At 49.1% G+C, this 15680-nt stretch overlaps 1 protein-coding gene across 1 annotated transcript in view; it reads left to right on the top strand.

Moving 5' to 3' along the window:
* The window catches only part of HPSE2 (heparanase 2 (inactive)), a 111523-nt gene that overhangs the window by 63110 nt on the left and 32733 nt on the right, over positions 1-15680 (top strand). The window contains exons 4-5 of the mRNA XM_075758171.1: positions 9965-10138; positions 10713-10884. Of these exons, the coding sequence (XP_075614286.1) occupies positions 9965-10138; positions 10713-10884 (346 nt within the window). The remainder of the gene's footprint in view (positions 1-9964; positions 10139-10712; positions 10885-15680) is intronic.

The following is a 15680-nucleotide window of genomic DNA, read 5'->3' as shown; positions in this document are numbered from 1 at the left end:
CTTCCTTCTTTATGTACTAAAGAGTGTGGTTTTAATTAAGGATTTCAGATTGAAACATTTCCGGTTTTATGGGTTGTTTTTTGGTTGGGTTTTTTTTTAGGACAGTTTTCAGTTAAAATGTTTTAGAGTTTTGAAAAATACCAGATGCCCAGCTCACAAAGTGTGCGAAGAGCCCTAGTCACTCCCTCTTCCTCTCAGGGAAATCAGCTGCTCTGCCGAGCAGGAACAGCCAGGGACGGCCGATGGCGAGAATGGGGTCAGCAGGCAGGAGAGGATGGGCCGGGACTGGGATCGGCGGTTTTCAACGGCGTATTGTGGCTGCGGCTCCTCGCACGATAGGAAATATTGACTCAGACCCGTAACATGAAGCACCTGATTTTTGTGGATTCTGGGTTTATCCCCTAAATAGCTAGGGCTTGTAAGAGGAGATGGGCAGATCCTTGCTTAGTGCCAGAGCATCTCTGTTGCGGTGTCGGGTGTGCCCCTGCCATCCCTGGCTGCCAGCTGCAGCCCCCACCCACGGGAAAGCGAGGCCAACCCCAAACAACTTGTAAAATAAAAGTTGTTTTGCTGCACATCAACTACCATTAAAAGAAAAAATAAAAACAAGCCAGATTTTAACTCTCCTGATAGTAGAAGAGCTTAAAAATATCCTATAAAGGCACCCAAAATTTTTGAAAACAGCAGGCAATGAAAATTATGTTAAATCCAGGTTTTTTGAGCCAGTCCCATGATTTTTGGGAGCTTGACTCATGATTTTTGAATGTTGGGGTTTGGCAACGCTGAAGTCCTCAGTTTGAATTTGTTCCCGATGTGGTATTTCAGTTTCCTAGCATGACTGATCAGTGTCACTCTCCTCCGGAGCAGCAAGAGACCCGGGGGGCGGGAGGTAGAGAGGTCCGGGACACGGCACTGCGCCTTCTGCAGCTCCGGGGATGCTGTCGGGTGGGTCTGGCTCACATCCCTGCGCAAGGCTCTGCTGAATCAAGCCGTGTGTCTGCCACGTGACGGCTGTTCAGGCAGCAAAAACAGAGTATGGGAACTGCCAGCCAGGCTAAAGGGAACAGTGAACTGGATGCACAGCTTACCTGGGTTAAGCATTTTACTGGGATTAAATGAACATGTTAAAAACACACTTCACATCTGTACATTTTTCATTCCAGTTTAGCCATGCAGCATGTGGGTGTTGCTCAGCCCATGCTGCCCAGCTCACTTTTTGCAGGAAAGCGCTGAAAACATCCATCCTCTTGCTGCAGCATTGGCGCTTCAGGTGCTGTTGAGAAAAAGCATTTCTAAAGAAAACCTCTGCCTTGTAACTGTGGCACCTAGAAGAGTGATGTGGATGCAGCTTGCCTAAGCAGCAAGTGATGCACAGGGGACTTGGGTCCCTGTGTCGTCTGCCCCGCAGGCACTGCCCCACAGCCAGCAGGAGATGAGTGTGGGGATAGTCATGGTACCTGCCCTTGTGTCTTCTCACTTTGCTGCGTGGCTGTACACTGTAACATGAAGCAAGGTACAGCATTATCTTGCACACACCTGTGTGGGTTTGGGCTGCACAGGGTTTCCCACGTCTGGGAGATGGATTCAGTTGCACATGGAGATGTCCATTCTCATGGCTTCCTTGGCTGGTGAGCAGCACCACGCGGGGACTAAGTCTCTTCCCTGGCAGTACAGAAATCATTCATGTTTGTGCCTCAAGCCAGCTTTAAACCATATAAATCACCATGCCCCACCTGTGGGTAATGCTCTGCAGCTGCCCAGGTAGCCCTGCCTCAGACCCCCCCATCCCAATGTGATCCATAGCCCCGTCCTCCCCATGAGGTGGCCAGGGAGGGCGTTTGGTCCTCCCATCAGCCGTCCCCGTCCATCTCCAGCTGCCTGCCTATTTGGGAGCTCGCAGATCGCTGAGTGCTTGAAGAGCTGACCACTTCTTGCCTATTTGGGAATGCTTTCAAATTGTTCCAGAAACTGCTGTTTGTTGATAAATCGGGGTGATCGTAGAGAAGTGTTTTAGCTAAACTGTGTAAAAGAAGGAATGAGCTGTAGTGCAGCACTGCCAGCTGTCATTGGATTTAGAAACACACATCATAGATTTTGTTGCTTTTCAGACAGCTGCGCTTATAGCTGCTCTTATAGCCATATAAAACAGTCATTCTGTCAGCAAACGGTCTGGCAGCGGAGCTGGGTTATATCTGCAGCCATGTTCCCAAGCCCGGAGGGTTTGCTCCCTCCACGTGCATAGGTAAAGCCCGGAGGAAGGCGGTTTTGTAGCATGGGCTGTAACCTGTCCCCAACATCATAGCTTTGCACAGGGTGAAGAGCAAAATGCTGGGCTGTCCCCACTACCTGTGCAGGGGATAGTGCTGACAGGGCTTGTCTTCAGCACCTCTGGCTGTTAGGAATGGGTAGCTGCTGCCCTGAGAGGGTGTTTTGAGGGGTTTTACCCCAAGTGTGCAGTTCTTGCTCAAGAAGGAAGGGGAAGTTGCACAGGGGAAGGGAGATAGTGCCCATGTATCAAACGTCAAACTTTTCACAGGAGCAATATTGCTTTCAATAAAACCGCATCTAGGAAAGGTTTCTTATGTAACAGACCAACTTTAAATGCCCACTTAAAGTAGTATTTGAATATTTTATCCATATTTTATTTGCATTCCTTTATACAAAGTGGAATGACTTCAAGCAAGCTAGCCTAGCCGCCTCGGGAGGCTACTCCACAAGCGAGCTATGAGAGCAGGAGTGAGTTATTGCTGCGCATGCTGTTTCACACCAATCCCTTGTGCAAGTGGTGTCAGTGAGAGGTAGCTGTGAGGCAAGCTATCACTGTCTCTTGGTGGGATGACCTGCCTCCTGCAGAGGCCCTGAGGATGCCCAGCGGTGCAGGCACTGCAGAGCAGCAAGGATGCTGATGAGCTGTACCTGTGTTTTCTCTGGAGCAGTTTCCATGGCTTGAGCACAGTGATCTGAGGTGACCATCAAGGTGCACAAGAGCAGGCAGTGCTCACAGTCTTATTTTCTCTTTCTCTGTTGTTCTGTTCTGCTCAGACCTGTAGCCCCTCTCCCTGCCCACCTCCATTTCTCTCTGAAACTTTAGAAGATGCTGGATTCGGCGTGATCCAAAAGGGAAAACGTCTTAAGTTATGCAGCAGAAGAAAGCAGCTTTCTTAGCTGTAATGTGATCTTGGTTCCTTCCCAGGCACCAGACTGGAAAAGAGGGTTTGGAAATTGCCCCTCTGGCCATTATCTGAGCTTTACAGTATTTGGAGATTGAACCCAGATCCCATATCTCTTCTGAAGCTCCATGTCAATTTACACTTGTTCCTAGAAACCATTACTGTCCTGTGAGCTCTTTACCACGCGAGGATTGAAAACAGAGCTATTCTGCTCGTTTGAGTGCTTGGGGGTTTTTTTGGGGTTTGTTTTTTTTTTTTTTTTGTATGAAGGCAGAGCTCAGGCCTCGTTCCTTTTTCTCACCATCTGAGGATTAAGCCCAATCCTGACTGTTATCCAACCTTGATACCATTTACACACTGAACCCAATGCCTATGGCTTTTATCTGAGCCCTTACAGTATTTGGAAGCAGGCCATGCCCCTTGTCTGGTATCAAAAGCATTATATTAATTTGGGATTCATTCCACAAAATGAGGCTGTCAGCCAGACTCCTTAGCAATTGGATATTGAACCCAGACCTTGTGGTTGTCTTCCAAGTTATATGCCAGCTGGGAACTCAGCCCACAATCCATGGCTGCTGGCCAAGCTCCTTATTGGCGAGAGATTGACACCAAGCCCCCAGACTGCTATTTCTGTACGGTGGTGTTAAGGACTAAACCTAGCTCACGTGGTCAGCATAATCACCTCTGCACTGGCAGTGAAATGAAAAATCTAGTTAAAGACTTGAATGAATATTGAGGGTCGATGTTCAGCTGCTTAAAGACCAGGGATGATGACAACAATTCCCTTGGAACAAGGCCCCCTCAATACTCCGGGGGGAATAGCCCCAGATCCCCCATCTGTCATCCAGCTGGATATAAAATCCAGGTTCTCATTAACACACGGTGCGCAGCATTTCTTTACTGGCTGGCAGTATTAAAGCCAGTTCCTCCAACTTTCAGGTATTCTTCAGATAGGATTAAACTAGATCCCTTTTCTATAGCACCGTTAGGCTCTGCCAAAGCACTTCTTGTCACTCAGAACAGACCTCCAACGCTGCACCTTGCCTTGGGAAGCACTTCCTGCATGCAGCACGCCCCCAGCCTTTGCTCCCCCATAGAGCAATAAGGAAGCCCAGGAGGTAAATGAGAGCAAGAGACGACTTTGCACACCTCCATCCTCTTTGGGGAAAATTGGGAGTCTGACCAGGTAGAGGGAGCATTTCAGGTGAAACGTGTGTCTGAGGCAAGCAAACTTTTCCCTCCTGCCAGTAATTTTGCCTGGGAATTCTTCAGCATCTTTACACGGTGTGGTTTTACTGCATAGCAAAATGCTTCAGAAGACTGAATTAAAACCAAACAGCTTCCCAGCTGGGATGGTTATCATCAGAATGTAATTTCCAGCAACTGTGTGGGTTTCTTGGTAGCCTCGAAATCTTTAAAATTCTCTTTAAGCAGCAACTTTGAAGGAATGGCTTAGCATGCAGCTAGAATAGGAAAATCTTCCCATGATCCAGTGGATCAAGCTGGATGTTATAGTATATACGGACAGTGTGGGATGTTGCTTTTCCTTTAAACTTGATGGTGAAGTGATGGTGAAGGCTACTCTTTGGTGCTCTAACTGTGCAAATTGTGGATGGGGGTTCTGGTTTCCCTGCCTGAAACCCTACCGTGACTGGGGATGGAATCCATGGGAAGATTTCAAGCCAGTTTTGCAGACCTGTCCCATGGGTCTGGAGTTACTCTGATTGCCTGTTGCATATCTTCTGATTCATATTTATTTGCTAAGAAAACATTAAGTTCTTGCCACACACATGTGGTTTTATGAGGATTTTCAGCCCAAGAGAGCCAGTGCAAATGGGATTCAGCTGACTATGGTGGTAATTTGTTTGTAAATAATTTTTCCATGTACCCACTTGTTCTTCTGTAAGTGGGAATACCTTTCTTTTTCCATTCATTGCTCTTACCAGCCATCTTACTCATCTCTTGTCTGAACACTCTGTACCATCCTTTCTGCCCCCCGGCCTGTAAAGCTCTCTTTGGGGTTCTCTTTGCCAGGTCTTTCCCAACCCGTTCCCTCTGCTGTCTCCTGCAGGGTGCTCGAGGCGCAGGGGATGCTGCTGGCTTCGTTGCTGGCACCAGGAGCTGTTTGCAGGGGTGCTCCAGGCATTGCTCAGGATTTATGGGCAATGCAGGGTTGAGCGATACCCATGATTAGTTGAAATCTTTATGTCTAGAACTGCTTTTCTTTGCTTTATCAATAGAAAGGTTCATCTATTTTTCGTTTGCTTGGTCTCTCAGCTAACCTGAGGATCTGGGGAGCCCGGTGTGTGCTGCCCTCTCCATGCTCAGCTCTCGCCTAGTCCTCCTCAGCGCTGGCACGTGCTGTACGTGCGAGAGATGGACGTGGTAAATGGTGGGGATAGAGGGAGAACAGGCTCTTCTTTCCTGTCCTGGTTGACTTCCCAGAGTTACGAAAGCCCCCGGCACGTCGTGCCGTGCCCCGCCACCCCTCAGCCCACTGGCTGATCTCAGCCTCTATCTCAGTGTGCACATGAATTTCCACTCTTCGTGCTAAACCCTGCCAAAGCAAAATTCCTGAAGCAGAATAAAAAATGTGGAAGAATTTCAAACCCAGAGATTATTGAACTGTCCTTCTTACCAAATGGCAGTCAATACTATGTTCTTTATAAAAAATCGCTAGTATAATGTTTAATTCAGTAACTACAACTGGAAAGTCTTTCCAATTATTTTAAACTGCCAGAGACATTTTAATACGCCTCAGATTTTGTGTTGGCATGCCACAGAGTTAAGTGCCATCCATCTTTCAGAGAACTTTAAAATTTAGCCTCGTATAAAAAGGAGAAAAATGGGAAAGAATCCCAAAGGACGTACTTGTCCATGAACCCTGCCACCATTTGTGGCCTCACACCTTCTCCTGCATTTTGAAATTGTTTGTCTCCCTCTGTGCAGGGTGAGAGATCCATGTAAACAGCCAAAATCTTTAATTCCTGTGCAGAGCTTCAGCAGAGGGCAGGATTGCGAGCAGATCTTCACTGGCAGCCCCCCAGCCACGCAATCGTCGGGCAGTATTCACTCTCCAGATGCGTCCAAGCCTCCACAACTAAGAATCAAGGATGTAAAAGGTTGTGAAGGCCCAAATATCTTCTGATTTCTCTTTTGTACCAGGGCCATGGAGCCTCTGTCTCTGCCTACTGGCTGCTGTTAGTCCCTAACCCACCGAGGCAGGCACCCACCCCTGCCGAAACCTGCCAGCAAGCACTGCCGCTGGGTGTGAGGGAACGGAGCACGTAGCTTTGCTGCCTTGGTTTGTCTCGGTCCAACTACGTGAGCATTTGTAAGTGGCAGAAGCTGACTCTCAGTGTCCTTGTACTTTTTTTTTTTTTTTTCTTATTCCTTCTCTCTGAGCTCAGTGGACATGAGCATGTGCATCTCTGCACTGGGCAGAGGGGGAGAATGTCTTAGAAATCCAGTTCTGCTCTATTAAGATTCATTCTGGTACGACAATGGCTTTTTCTATTGAAATACTTTGTGAAAGCCTTGCCTAATGATCTGTTAGCTGGGGAAAGGTTAAATTCCTGGAAGATTTTCTGTGTTTGATGAAGAAAAAACAGTGCAATTATCCAGAATTCAAAGTGAGTTTTAGCCAGCTGTTAATAATACTGTGATTCTTTGTGTTCTCATTATTCAGAAGTAATGTGGCCATCCCTAGTCATGGCAGTAAAATATTTATAGCATTCTCTTTTGGCCCTGTTTTTACTTATGGAGGGCTGGACATCACTCAAGGTCTTCTAAATATGCTTCTTTTTGTGCTTTAGTCACCCATGACAGTACTCTTCCCATCTAACTGCAGCTGTCTACTACAGAGATGTCCAGTTTAAGGCGATCACCTCAGGAGGGGTCAGGCATGCCCCTTAACCACTAACAGTTGGGCATCTTGTGCAAACTGGTCACCAAGGCTCTGCTAGAGTCACTGGAGAGACTGGTGCTTCCAAATTCACACCATCTTTAGAGAGCTGCTAAGGATAAAGGAGATAAATGGGCTTGATACCTGATACTCTTAATACCTAGAGTGCCTATATTAACAATCTGGTTTGCAGATATAGGTTTGTTAGTAGCTCTCTGCTCTTTGCAGCCTTGTTGCAGTCTGCAGGTTAGTTTGTGAGCTGGGAGACCACTGGAAACCTGCAGGAGCAACCCCCAGGCACCTCTGCCTTTCTCCTAGCTCTCTCTCCTGATCGCTGAGGTTTCCAGCTTGGAAAGTCACAGCAGAACATGAAATACACGTGGCATCTCTGTGTCCAGGCATATGGAAACAAAGTAAGTGTCATGGGGAAAATATAATTTCACAGTGGCAGGCCCTGCACTGGGATAAACAGACGGCTTGTTTCCTCCAGTGGATGCATGGAAAATCAATTCCCAGTCCTCTGCAGAGACTCCTAAACATGAACCAAATCCCATCCTGTAGTACTTAAGAACTACAACTGTTTTTCACTGCAAAAAGGTTTCATTTCTAGCAGGGGAACTGCAGGTAACACCTTTTTGCTATCTTCATGTTGTCATTTAGATGTCTATCTTATCCTCTTTATAGGAGTCTCATTTGAAGTGCAGCTTTTTGCCTGGAGGTCTGAAGTAAATGAGTATTAAGTAACTGTATCTGTCTCTAATTCACTAAACATCCAGAAAAACAGCTAATGTGCCTGAACCAGTGGGATGAATATATTAGATTAATCTAATTCAGCTACTTTTCACTCAAGCAACCAGTAGCATTTAGAAAAAGGTTGTGAAAAGGATTAAGAATTTCTTTTCCACATTTTTCCTTTCTTTTCCTTTCCATGACTTTGCTGCATTCCATTAAATGTTAGCTATTCAGTTAGCTTATTTCCTTGACCCTCTTTAAAACATTGCTTTTAAAATAAGTTTATTCTTCTCAGACCTCAGAGCTGGCTCCGTATTCACCGAGACTTTCAGTGACCAGGAAAGGCAACAGAATTAACACAGATGTACATGCTGTGAGCAGCTTATTCCAACCAGAGCAAGCAGCTCCTGGCTGTCACCATCTCATTTGCACCTTGGTCCAGCAGTGCTGGCATAGGAAGTCTCGGAGCATCGCACCTGGGCTTAGAGCAATTCCCTGAGCATGTGGTCGCCTCCTCTCCATCCCCTTCAGCTCCCTTGGCCATGGTGGTGCATGCTACGACCTTAGTGTCATAGCAAGTCTGATGTATGTATCCTCCACTCCTTTATACCCCTCCTCACTCGAAATGCGTAACGAGACCCAGAGCAGGTTGCCTAGACCCTTCAGTTAACAGCAAATTACTGATAGCTGCTCTCTGTGTGTATCTCTCACTGCAGTTCAGTCTAGATCAGGGTTACCTCACTTTCTAGAGAGAACATCATGTGCAATCCTGTCAAAAGCCTTAAAAACCATCAAGGTATAAGACCTAAACAGCTGCTTTGCTGCCCGCAAGCCCTCCTCTCCTGTCAGTAGATTGCTTCAGTGTGATTTGTTCTTGGCACATTCCTGTGGCTGTTGATCATCTCCTTATATTTTGTAAGTGCTGACAAGCAGCTTGATTATTTGTCCAAGTATTTTTCTGGGACCTGAAGCCAGTCTGCCTATTCTGTAATTCCCCAGCGCCTCCTTCCTCTCTTCTGAAAGTGGAGCCCTCGGTCTGCCCTCCCCAGCCACCTGGAACCTCCCCATCCCCAGTGGCTCCTCACAGTTAAATGGTTGCATCTCCGAGGCTGCTTCAGGAAGCTTGCTGAGTGTCCTGGGATGCAGTTCAACAGGCAGGGATGATTGAAAACACCACAGTTATCTAATTGCCCTCTAACCAAATCTCTTCTTGCTGTCGCGTGAGTTCTTATCCTGTTAACGCTGGCATTAGCTTCATCAGAGACTTGATTGCTTTAGAGTTTTCAGGGAAGATTGAAGCAAAAGAAGGCATTAAGCATTTTGGCTTTCCGAGCAGTGCCCTGTGCTAATGTCTCTCCTCACTGAACAGCAGGCTGGCTCTCTTTGGTCTCTACTTCTGCTGCTGGCTGGTGCTCCACTGCTCATCAAGGCCACAGCACAGCAAGGTGGATGCCAGCCCTCTGGGGAGCTTTGGGGCCAGCATGTAGGATGCAAAACCCTGAAAGACCCCAGGAGGGCCACCCCAGGAGCAGAGCTTGGCTGTGCTGTCACCAGGCAGGGAGCCCTCCTCTCTCCCCAAGCTCAAGAGGCGGCACAAAGCTCCTCTCTGTGCGCAGACCAGAGGTTAGCCAAGTGTGTGGTGCGTGTCTTGGAGGCTCTGCTTGATGTGGCTGGGGTTTGGTCACTGCACAGGGGGCTACGGGAGCAGACGGCAGGCTGCGGCGGCGTGCAGGAGAGGTGACCATAAAGCTGGCAGCCCTGGGGTGGGGATTTCCTCCTCTGCTCCCCAGGCACTGCAGGGATCTGCTCTGAAAGAGATGTGAGGCGGATAAGCACAGAAAAGGCTGAACTTTCCTTGCCAAGAGTGGATGAAAAGAGATGTTATGCAGTCACTTGTCTCTTGTAACATGGCCCCTAGCACTGATACAGTGGTGGAGGGCATCCAGGTTTCATGCTGGAAGGAGATGAGCCCACACCTGGAATCCTATCCCTGTTTCAAAGGTCAGGTGCATTTCTGCGGTTACAGATGTCGCGGGGATGGCATTTGACCCTGGCTCATCCTACACAGAAGCCAAGGTCTGATAGACAGCAGGATCATTTGAACCTCCCTGGAACTGGCTTTCATTTGAACTACAAGCTGTTTTTTGTTTCTTCCCAGCCAGGTCTCTAGACAAACTCTATAACTTTGCTGACTGCTCTGGCCTTCACCTGATCTTTGCACTGAATGCTTTGCGCCGAAATCCCAACAACTCCTGGAACAGCTCCAATGCCCTCAGCCTGCTGAAGTACAGTGCCAGCAAGAAGTACAACATCTCCTGGGAGCTGGGCAACGGTAAGTGTGGGAACAGGAGAGCCACAGGAACAGAGCTCGCAGTAGCAGAAGGGTATTCCCTTTTGGAAGAGGATATTTGCAAATCCCAGGATGTTTTGCCAATGTAGGTTCAGAGGGATTTAAAGGCCTCTGCTATAAGGCAGCACCATCTCTAAGACGGACCTGGCATGTGTTTGCACCTTAGCTGGATGTTTCCATCACACATTTAAACACATTAAATGCTTCTGCCCTGGCTGCTCGGTACAGCCGGTCCTGGGGTGGGCAGACCAGCAGCTGTATGGACTTGTACGGTGGCTGCAGTGCCGGGGAAGTGGGGGACAGGAGCATGACACCAAGGCACGGGTCCTTCACTCAGCACACAGCAAAAGGGATGCGGGAGGAGATGCTGGCACAGGAGAGCAAGCAATGGCCCTCATCCATGCCTTGGAGGCTCCTGCTGCTGCTCCACAGAGCAGACAGGCAGCTCTGTGGAGCTCAAGCTGTGTGACAGCGTGTGAGCTGTGTGTCTCTCTCCGGAAGCACAGATGAAGGAGCAGAGCTGGCAAGCCTTGCTTGTCTATTTTTATTTTCCCAGAGCCCAATAACTATCGGACCCTGATCGGCCGCTCGGTGAACGGCAGCCAGCTGGGGAAGGACTACATCCAGCTGAGAAGCCTGCTGCAGCTTATCCGCACTTATTCCAGAGCAAACCTCTATGGGCCGAACATTGGGAGGCCCAGAAAGAATGTCATCGCTCTCCTGGAAGGGTAAGTGATGTTGCTTTGATCAAGAAAAGATCAAAAATCTCTCCTGAAACTAATGCCCTTTGCAGCAGGTAGACTTGTTCTTCGGCTTCCTGATGTCCTACAGCTACCAGCGAGGTTCTGTGCAGCTCAGCTACCACGGTACCAGGGGCCTGCAGACACGGTCGTCTGTGCTTCTAAACTTCTGCAGAGGTCCCTGGGGGGATTTTGGGCTGAGCTGATTAACACTCTCAGATATTCCCAGCTTTTCCTAATTACAAGCAGACTGAGATGCCTACCTTGTTGGGATATGAAGATAACGCGGTGGTGTGGATGGAGGCTGCTCCACGCCTGTGGGCTGTGGGGCCAGGAGGTGGGTCCTGGCACCACTTACCAGCATAGATGTTGTCTCAGAGTCTTCCTGGACAAATTGCTTTGCTCTTCCCCTTTGGTGGCTGCTTCTCCCTGTGCTTTCTCCATCTGTGCAGAGGAAGAACCTGTAGCAACTTTCTTCATTGGCCAAGCCCTCTGCTCCCTCCTAGAGGAATTGGCATGTCTGTAGTTAGGGGAGGCCAGAGGTGGAGAAGGAATGGTGACAGTGAGGGACACAGACACCTGGAGGTGACATTGGACAGCTACAGGAACCAGGGAGGTGTGGGAGCCTGCTGGCAGCAGGAATTGGGACTGTGTGGCTCGAAGACTGTGCAACAGAGGGGAAATTCCCTGCAGGACTGTAAACAGAAACTCCAGCGCAGAGGGCTGGGCAGGGGGAGGTGTGGAAGGGACTCTGCTGGGAGCAAAGCTGGGTCTAGCATTCATTAACATCTGCATGAATGATCTGGCAGAAACAATAAACAGCACACTGATGCAGTCCCCGGCGAGGCAGGGAGGGAGCCAGGGCCAGATTCTCAGCTCTGCTGCAGCAGCACAAAGAAACCATAAAGCTGGTGGAACCGGCTGTGACACCAGCATCCCTCCCACTGGTGAAAGTGGGGGAGCAGCCCCTGTGCCCACACCACGGCTGCCACCGATGCCACACAGTCGCATCGCTCGCCAGAGCCCTGGTGTTTGGTATGGCGTGGGGGGAGTTACAAAATGTTGTAGTAGCCTTGATCAGCAGGAAATCTATTAGCGCCGGGAGGAGCAGGCTGAGTAAGAAAAACAACAGGGATGAGAGCCAAGAAGCTCTTAGAGAAAGGGAAGTCCTACTGCTGCGTTTGCCCTTCGTGCGCTGCAGCCGGGTCCCAGGGAAGAAGGGTCGGAAGAGCTGAGTCGCACGGCCAGGGTGGTCCGGCAGCTCTGCGTTGCTGGAGCCATGCTCTGACTGACGGCGACCCCGGGAGCGAGGCTGTAGCATACAATCTGATGGAGAGGATGACAGAAACACCATCTCAAATGAAAGGGAAGGAAGGTAAGAGCTAGGATTTGAGCAGCCCTGAAGACGGGATGATGGGGGGCTCTCCAGACCTCCACATTGGTCTGAAAGAGCTGTAACGAGCATGCCTGCTCTCCAAGCTATAAGCTGTTTCTCTGCTGCCGTCCCTGCCTGCCAGGGTGATGCTGGTCCACAGGTGCACAAAGTGATTTCTCTCTCCCTTGGAGAAATTTTGTGTCCTGCACTCCAAACCCTGGTGTCCGCAGCTCATAGCGAGTGGCACGTGCCTGCATGGCCTTACAGCCCATGGGTTCCTGCGAGACAAGAGCTGTTTGTCTTTCCACATAAAGAACCCATTATTACCAGGCGGGGCGTAAAGAGGAGGAACAAGTCTGATTACACAAAGACAAAGGGCTAAATGCTCATTTGCAGTATTTGGAAATGGAGTTGCAAAAGGACAAACAAATAAACCCCGGTGCCTAAGCTACTTGACAGCGTGAGCTTTATTCCCAACAGCTCCCTGAGGTCTCTTCAGAACTCAGTTATTGCTACCGAGAGCTCTGCCTTCAGTGGGAGCATCGCAGAACTGGTCGATGGGATGTGGCTCAGCATGTGCCTGGGGCTGTCACAGCCAGGACATGCCTCCGGGGATCCTAAATGAGCACCACACAGCAAGCAGGAGAAGGAATTTAGGAAAGTGCTCTCAATGGCAAGCCTGCTGTCTGCCTTGCTAGACGACCATGAGTGGTCTATGTAGTGCTTCCGGTAGGATGAAGTGCGTACAGGTGATAGTCACGATGATGTGAAATCTGCAAAGTTTTGCTCTTATTTTAAAAAACGTGATGAAAAGCAGAAGTCAACCAGATAGGAAAAGATATGCCAAGTGGAAGATTACGACTCAAGTAAGGCTGGAGGGGAGAGATGATACACCCCAGCACAGGAGTCAGGATGGGTGGGTTAGTCTGCCAGGTAAGCAGTACCCCATTACACAAAGTGAGGAAGCGGATTTTGGGGCAGCAAATAATGGAAATGAGCTGAAGCGGGAAAAGATTTCTCAGAGTGGCCCAGGGAGTGTGATCTCCAACAGCAGAAGCTGGAGTTAGATGTTCTCCAGGGAAAGCCTCTAGAGTTACCTGAGGTGTTGATACATTCAGAATAATCTCATTATGAATTATTACTTAAAATTACATTTTCCTGTTGTATGCTCTGTTCCAAGCATTGTAGTCTATTATTTAACTGTTATCTCAAGCAAACAAGCTAAACTTATTCTTTATGTTTAAACCCTGCCCTGCAATAATAATGATATTGTCAACGTGAATTGGGTGTTGCGCTCTGCTGTGCACCAGGCTCTGTCTGTCTCAGTGGTGAGAGATGGACACCTCCAGGGCCATTCTGATCCAATCCTAGGGCCTGTCCTCCAGGACAGGGTGGGACTGAACCCCTCCTGGGGCACCACCTTTCTCTGGGGTCTGCTAGACAGGCTAGATCATGAGTGCAGATCAGGCACCTGAAGGTTGGCAGGGGTGTGTGCACGCTGCCCCACTGCAAAGTCTGTCCTTAGGCAAGTGACACAAAGCTGTGGTGGGTGAAACCTCTGCATCTGATGATGGAGGTAGGATACAGTGAGGGGAGGAGAGCCCTGCCTGAAACGCAGTGGTGTGGGCTTTTCACACCCTTCACTGCTGAGTTATTGCTCCTAAGCTCTTGCACCACCCTGCTCAGAGCAGCGACAGAGTGTTATCAGTGTCACTCTGGGCTGGCAAGTTCTGGAGACGGGACCAGGACCGCTACTGCTGATGTAAGGATAGGCTCTGCAGTGATGGAGCATTGCTCCGATGGCTGGGGCCTGCTGTGTGGGAGGCTAGAAATGGTGTCTTGTGAATGCACAGGTGCAAGAGGGAATTTCTCCAGACACAACCAACAGTTGAGTTTGATGAGGTGTTAATTAGACCATTCATGCAGCCTGAGCTGTTGGAGAGCAGACCATGTTAGCTACCTACTGTGTCTGCGGGTACCGGAATCCCAGAACTGTTCAGAATTTGCTTGGGGAAAAAATTGTGAGATTCTAAGGAATTAACGTAGATTTTAACAGCAGATCAGGAATCAGACACAAAGGTTAATGCATGATTGAATCACACATTCAGTGCCGGAAGAGAAGAAACATGAGGGAATGCTATTAGGAAGAAGAGATGCTAAATACATGTTAAAGCTCAGAATATTTGGTACAAAACTTACACCGGCACGCCTGGGCCGATTTGGCTAGGTGCTCTCATGACCTTTTGTTCCTTAGCTGGTGTCGCTGGACACTTACAAGCTGAGGTGTTACATCCACCATGGCAGGAGCTGCAGTGCTGGGAGGATAAGGGCTGGTGGGCACTTGTGTCCGTGCTAGGCTGGCTGTTGTTGATGCTCTGTGGCCAGTTTGGGTCCTGAGCCTACTGAAGTCACCAGAGAAGTGAAAATCTTTCTTGTCTGGAGCTACAGCCTTTCCCTATGTCCTCATCCCACAGCTCTCAGAGCCACCAGACCTCCTGCCTCCTTGGCTTTCTCTCTGCCCTCTTTCCAGCCTCCTTGTCCCCTTCTTGCTGCTGCTGTCACCATTGCACATCCACCCTCTGGTCACAGAGCCACAGCATCTCTGGCCAGGTGGCAGCAGCAGGTAAGGAAGCTCCCACATGCCAGTCTTCACCTCACAAGGCACGAGAGTTTCTCATCATTAGTGATTTTACTGCCTCCTGCTCCTGGTTTGTAGTACCACCCATGAGTTAACCACCCATTTGGGTCCCTTTGTCTGCTTTTGGTGATGATATCATTCTACAGTGCTCTGAAAGGGGCCATAAAGGTGAGGAAGCACATTTGTCAGTGCTGATGAAGCCCTTCCTCCCTGCCAGCTATGGACCTGGCAGGGTTGGGAGGGGGCACGGAGGTGATGTCTTGATTACCTGTGGGTAGCCCAGGTAGGAAGTCGGGTTAAAACCTGTCCCAATCCTCAGCCCTGTCCATGCAACCACAAATCAACCCCAAGCCTGGATTCCCGTGTTGGTGCTTCTGTGGTAGAGAGAGGTGTTAGCGTATAGCTCGCGAGATGGCACAGGCTATACGCTTGGGGTCCAACACAACCAGAGGCCAAGAAAATCAAGGTGCTAAAAATGGAGAGTCTTTCATAGTATTTTTACGATGACTGCCTGTGCTTTGTGTCCATGTCTTTACAAGGGCAAAGAGGTCTGTGGCTGGCTGAGCAGGTCAGCACACATCAGTTGGTCCAGGCATTGCTTTTTATCTGTGACTTGTACTGGAGTAGCAGCCGAAGGCAGTCTATGGGCAGAGCTTGTTTGTTTAAATTCAGGTAGGGAAGAGAAACAAGGAGAGCCTGGAGTAGGTAGTATCTGGCAGAGAGAAGAACTCTGGGTGGGTTTCAGGAAGAAATGTAGGTATTTGTCCTGTC

The sequence above is a fragment of the Balearica regulorum genome, chromosome 7 (assembly GCF_011004875.1).
Source record: "Balearica regulorum gibbericeps isolate bBalReg1 chromosome 7, bBalReg1.pri, whole genome shotgun sequence".
Classification (NCBI taxonomy): Eukaryota; Metazoa; Chordata; class Aves; order Gruiformes; family Gruidae; genus Balearica; species Balearica regulorum.
This window is presented reverse-complemented; position numbering and strand designations above follow the sequence as displayed.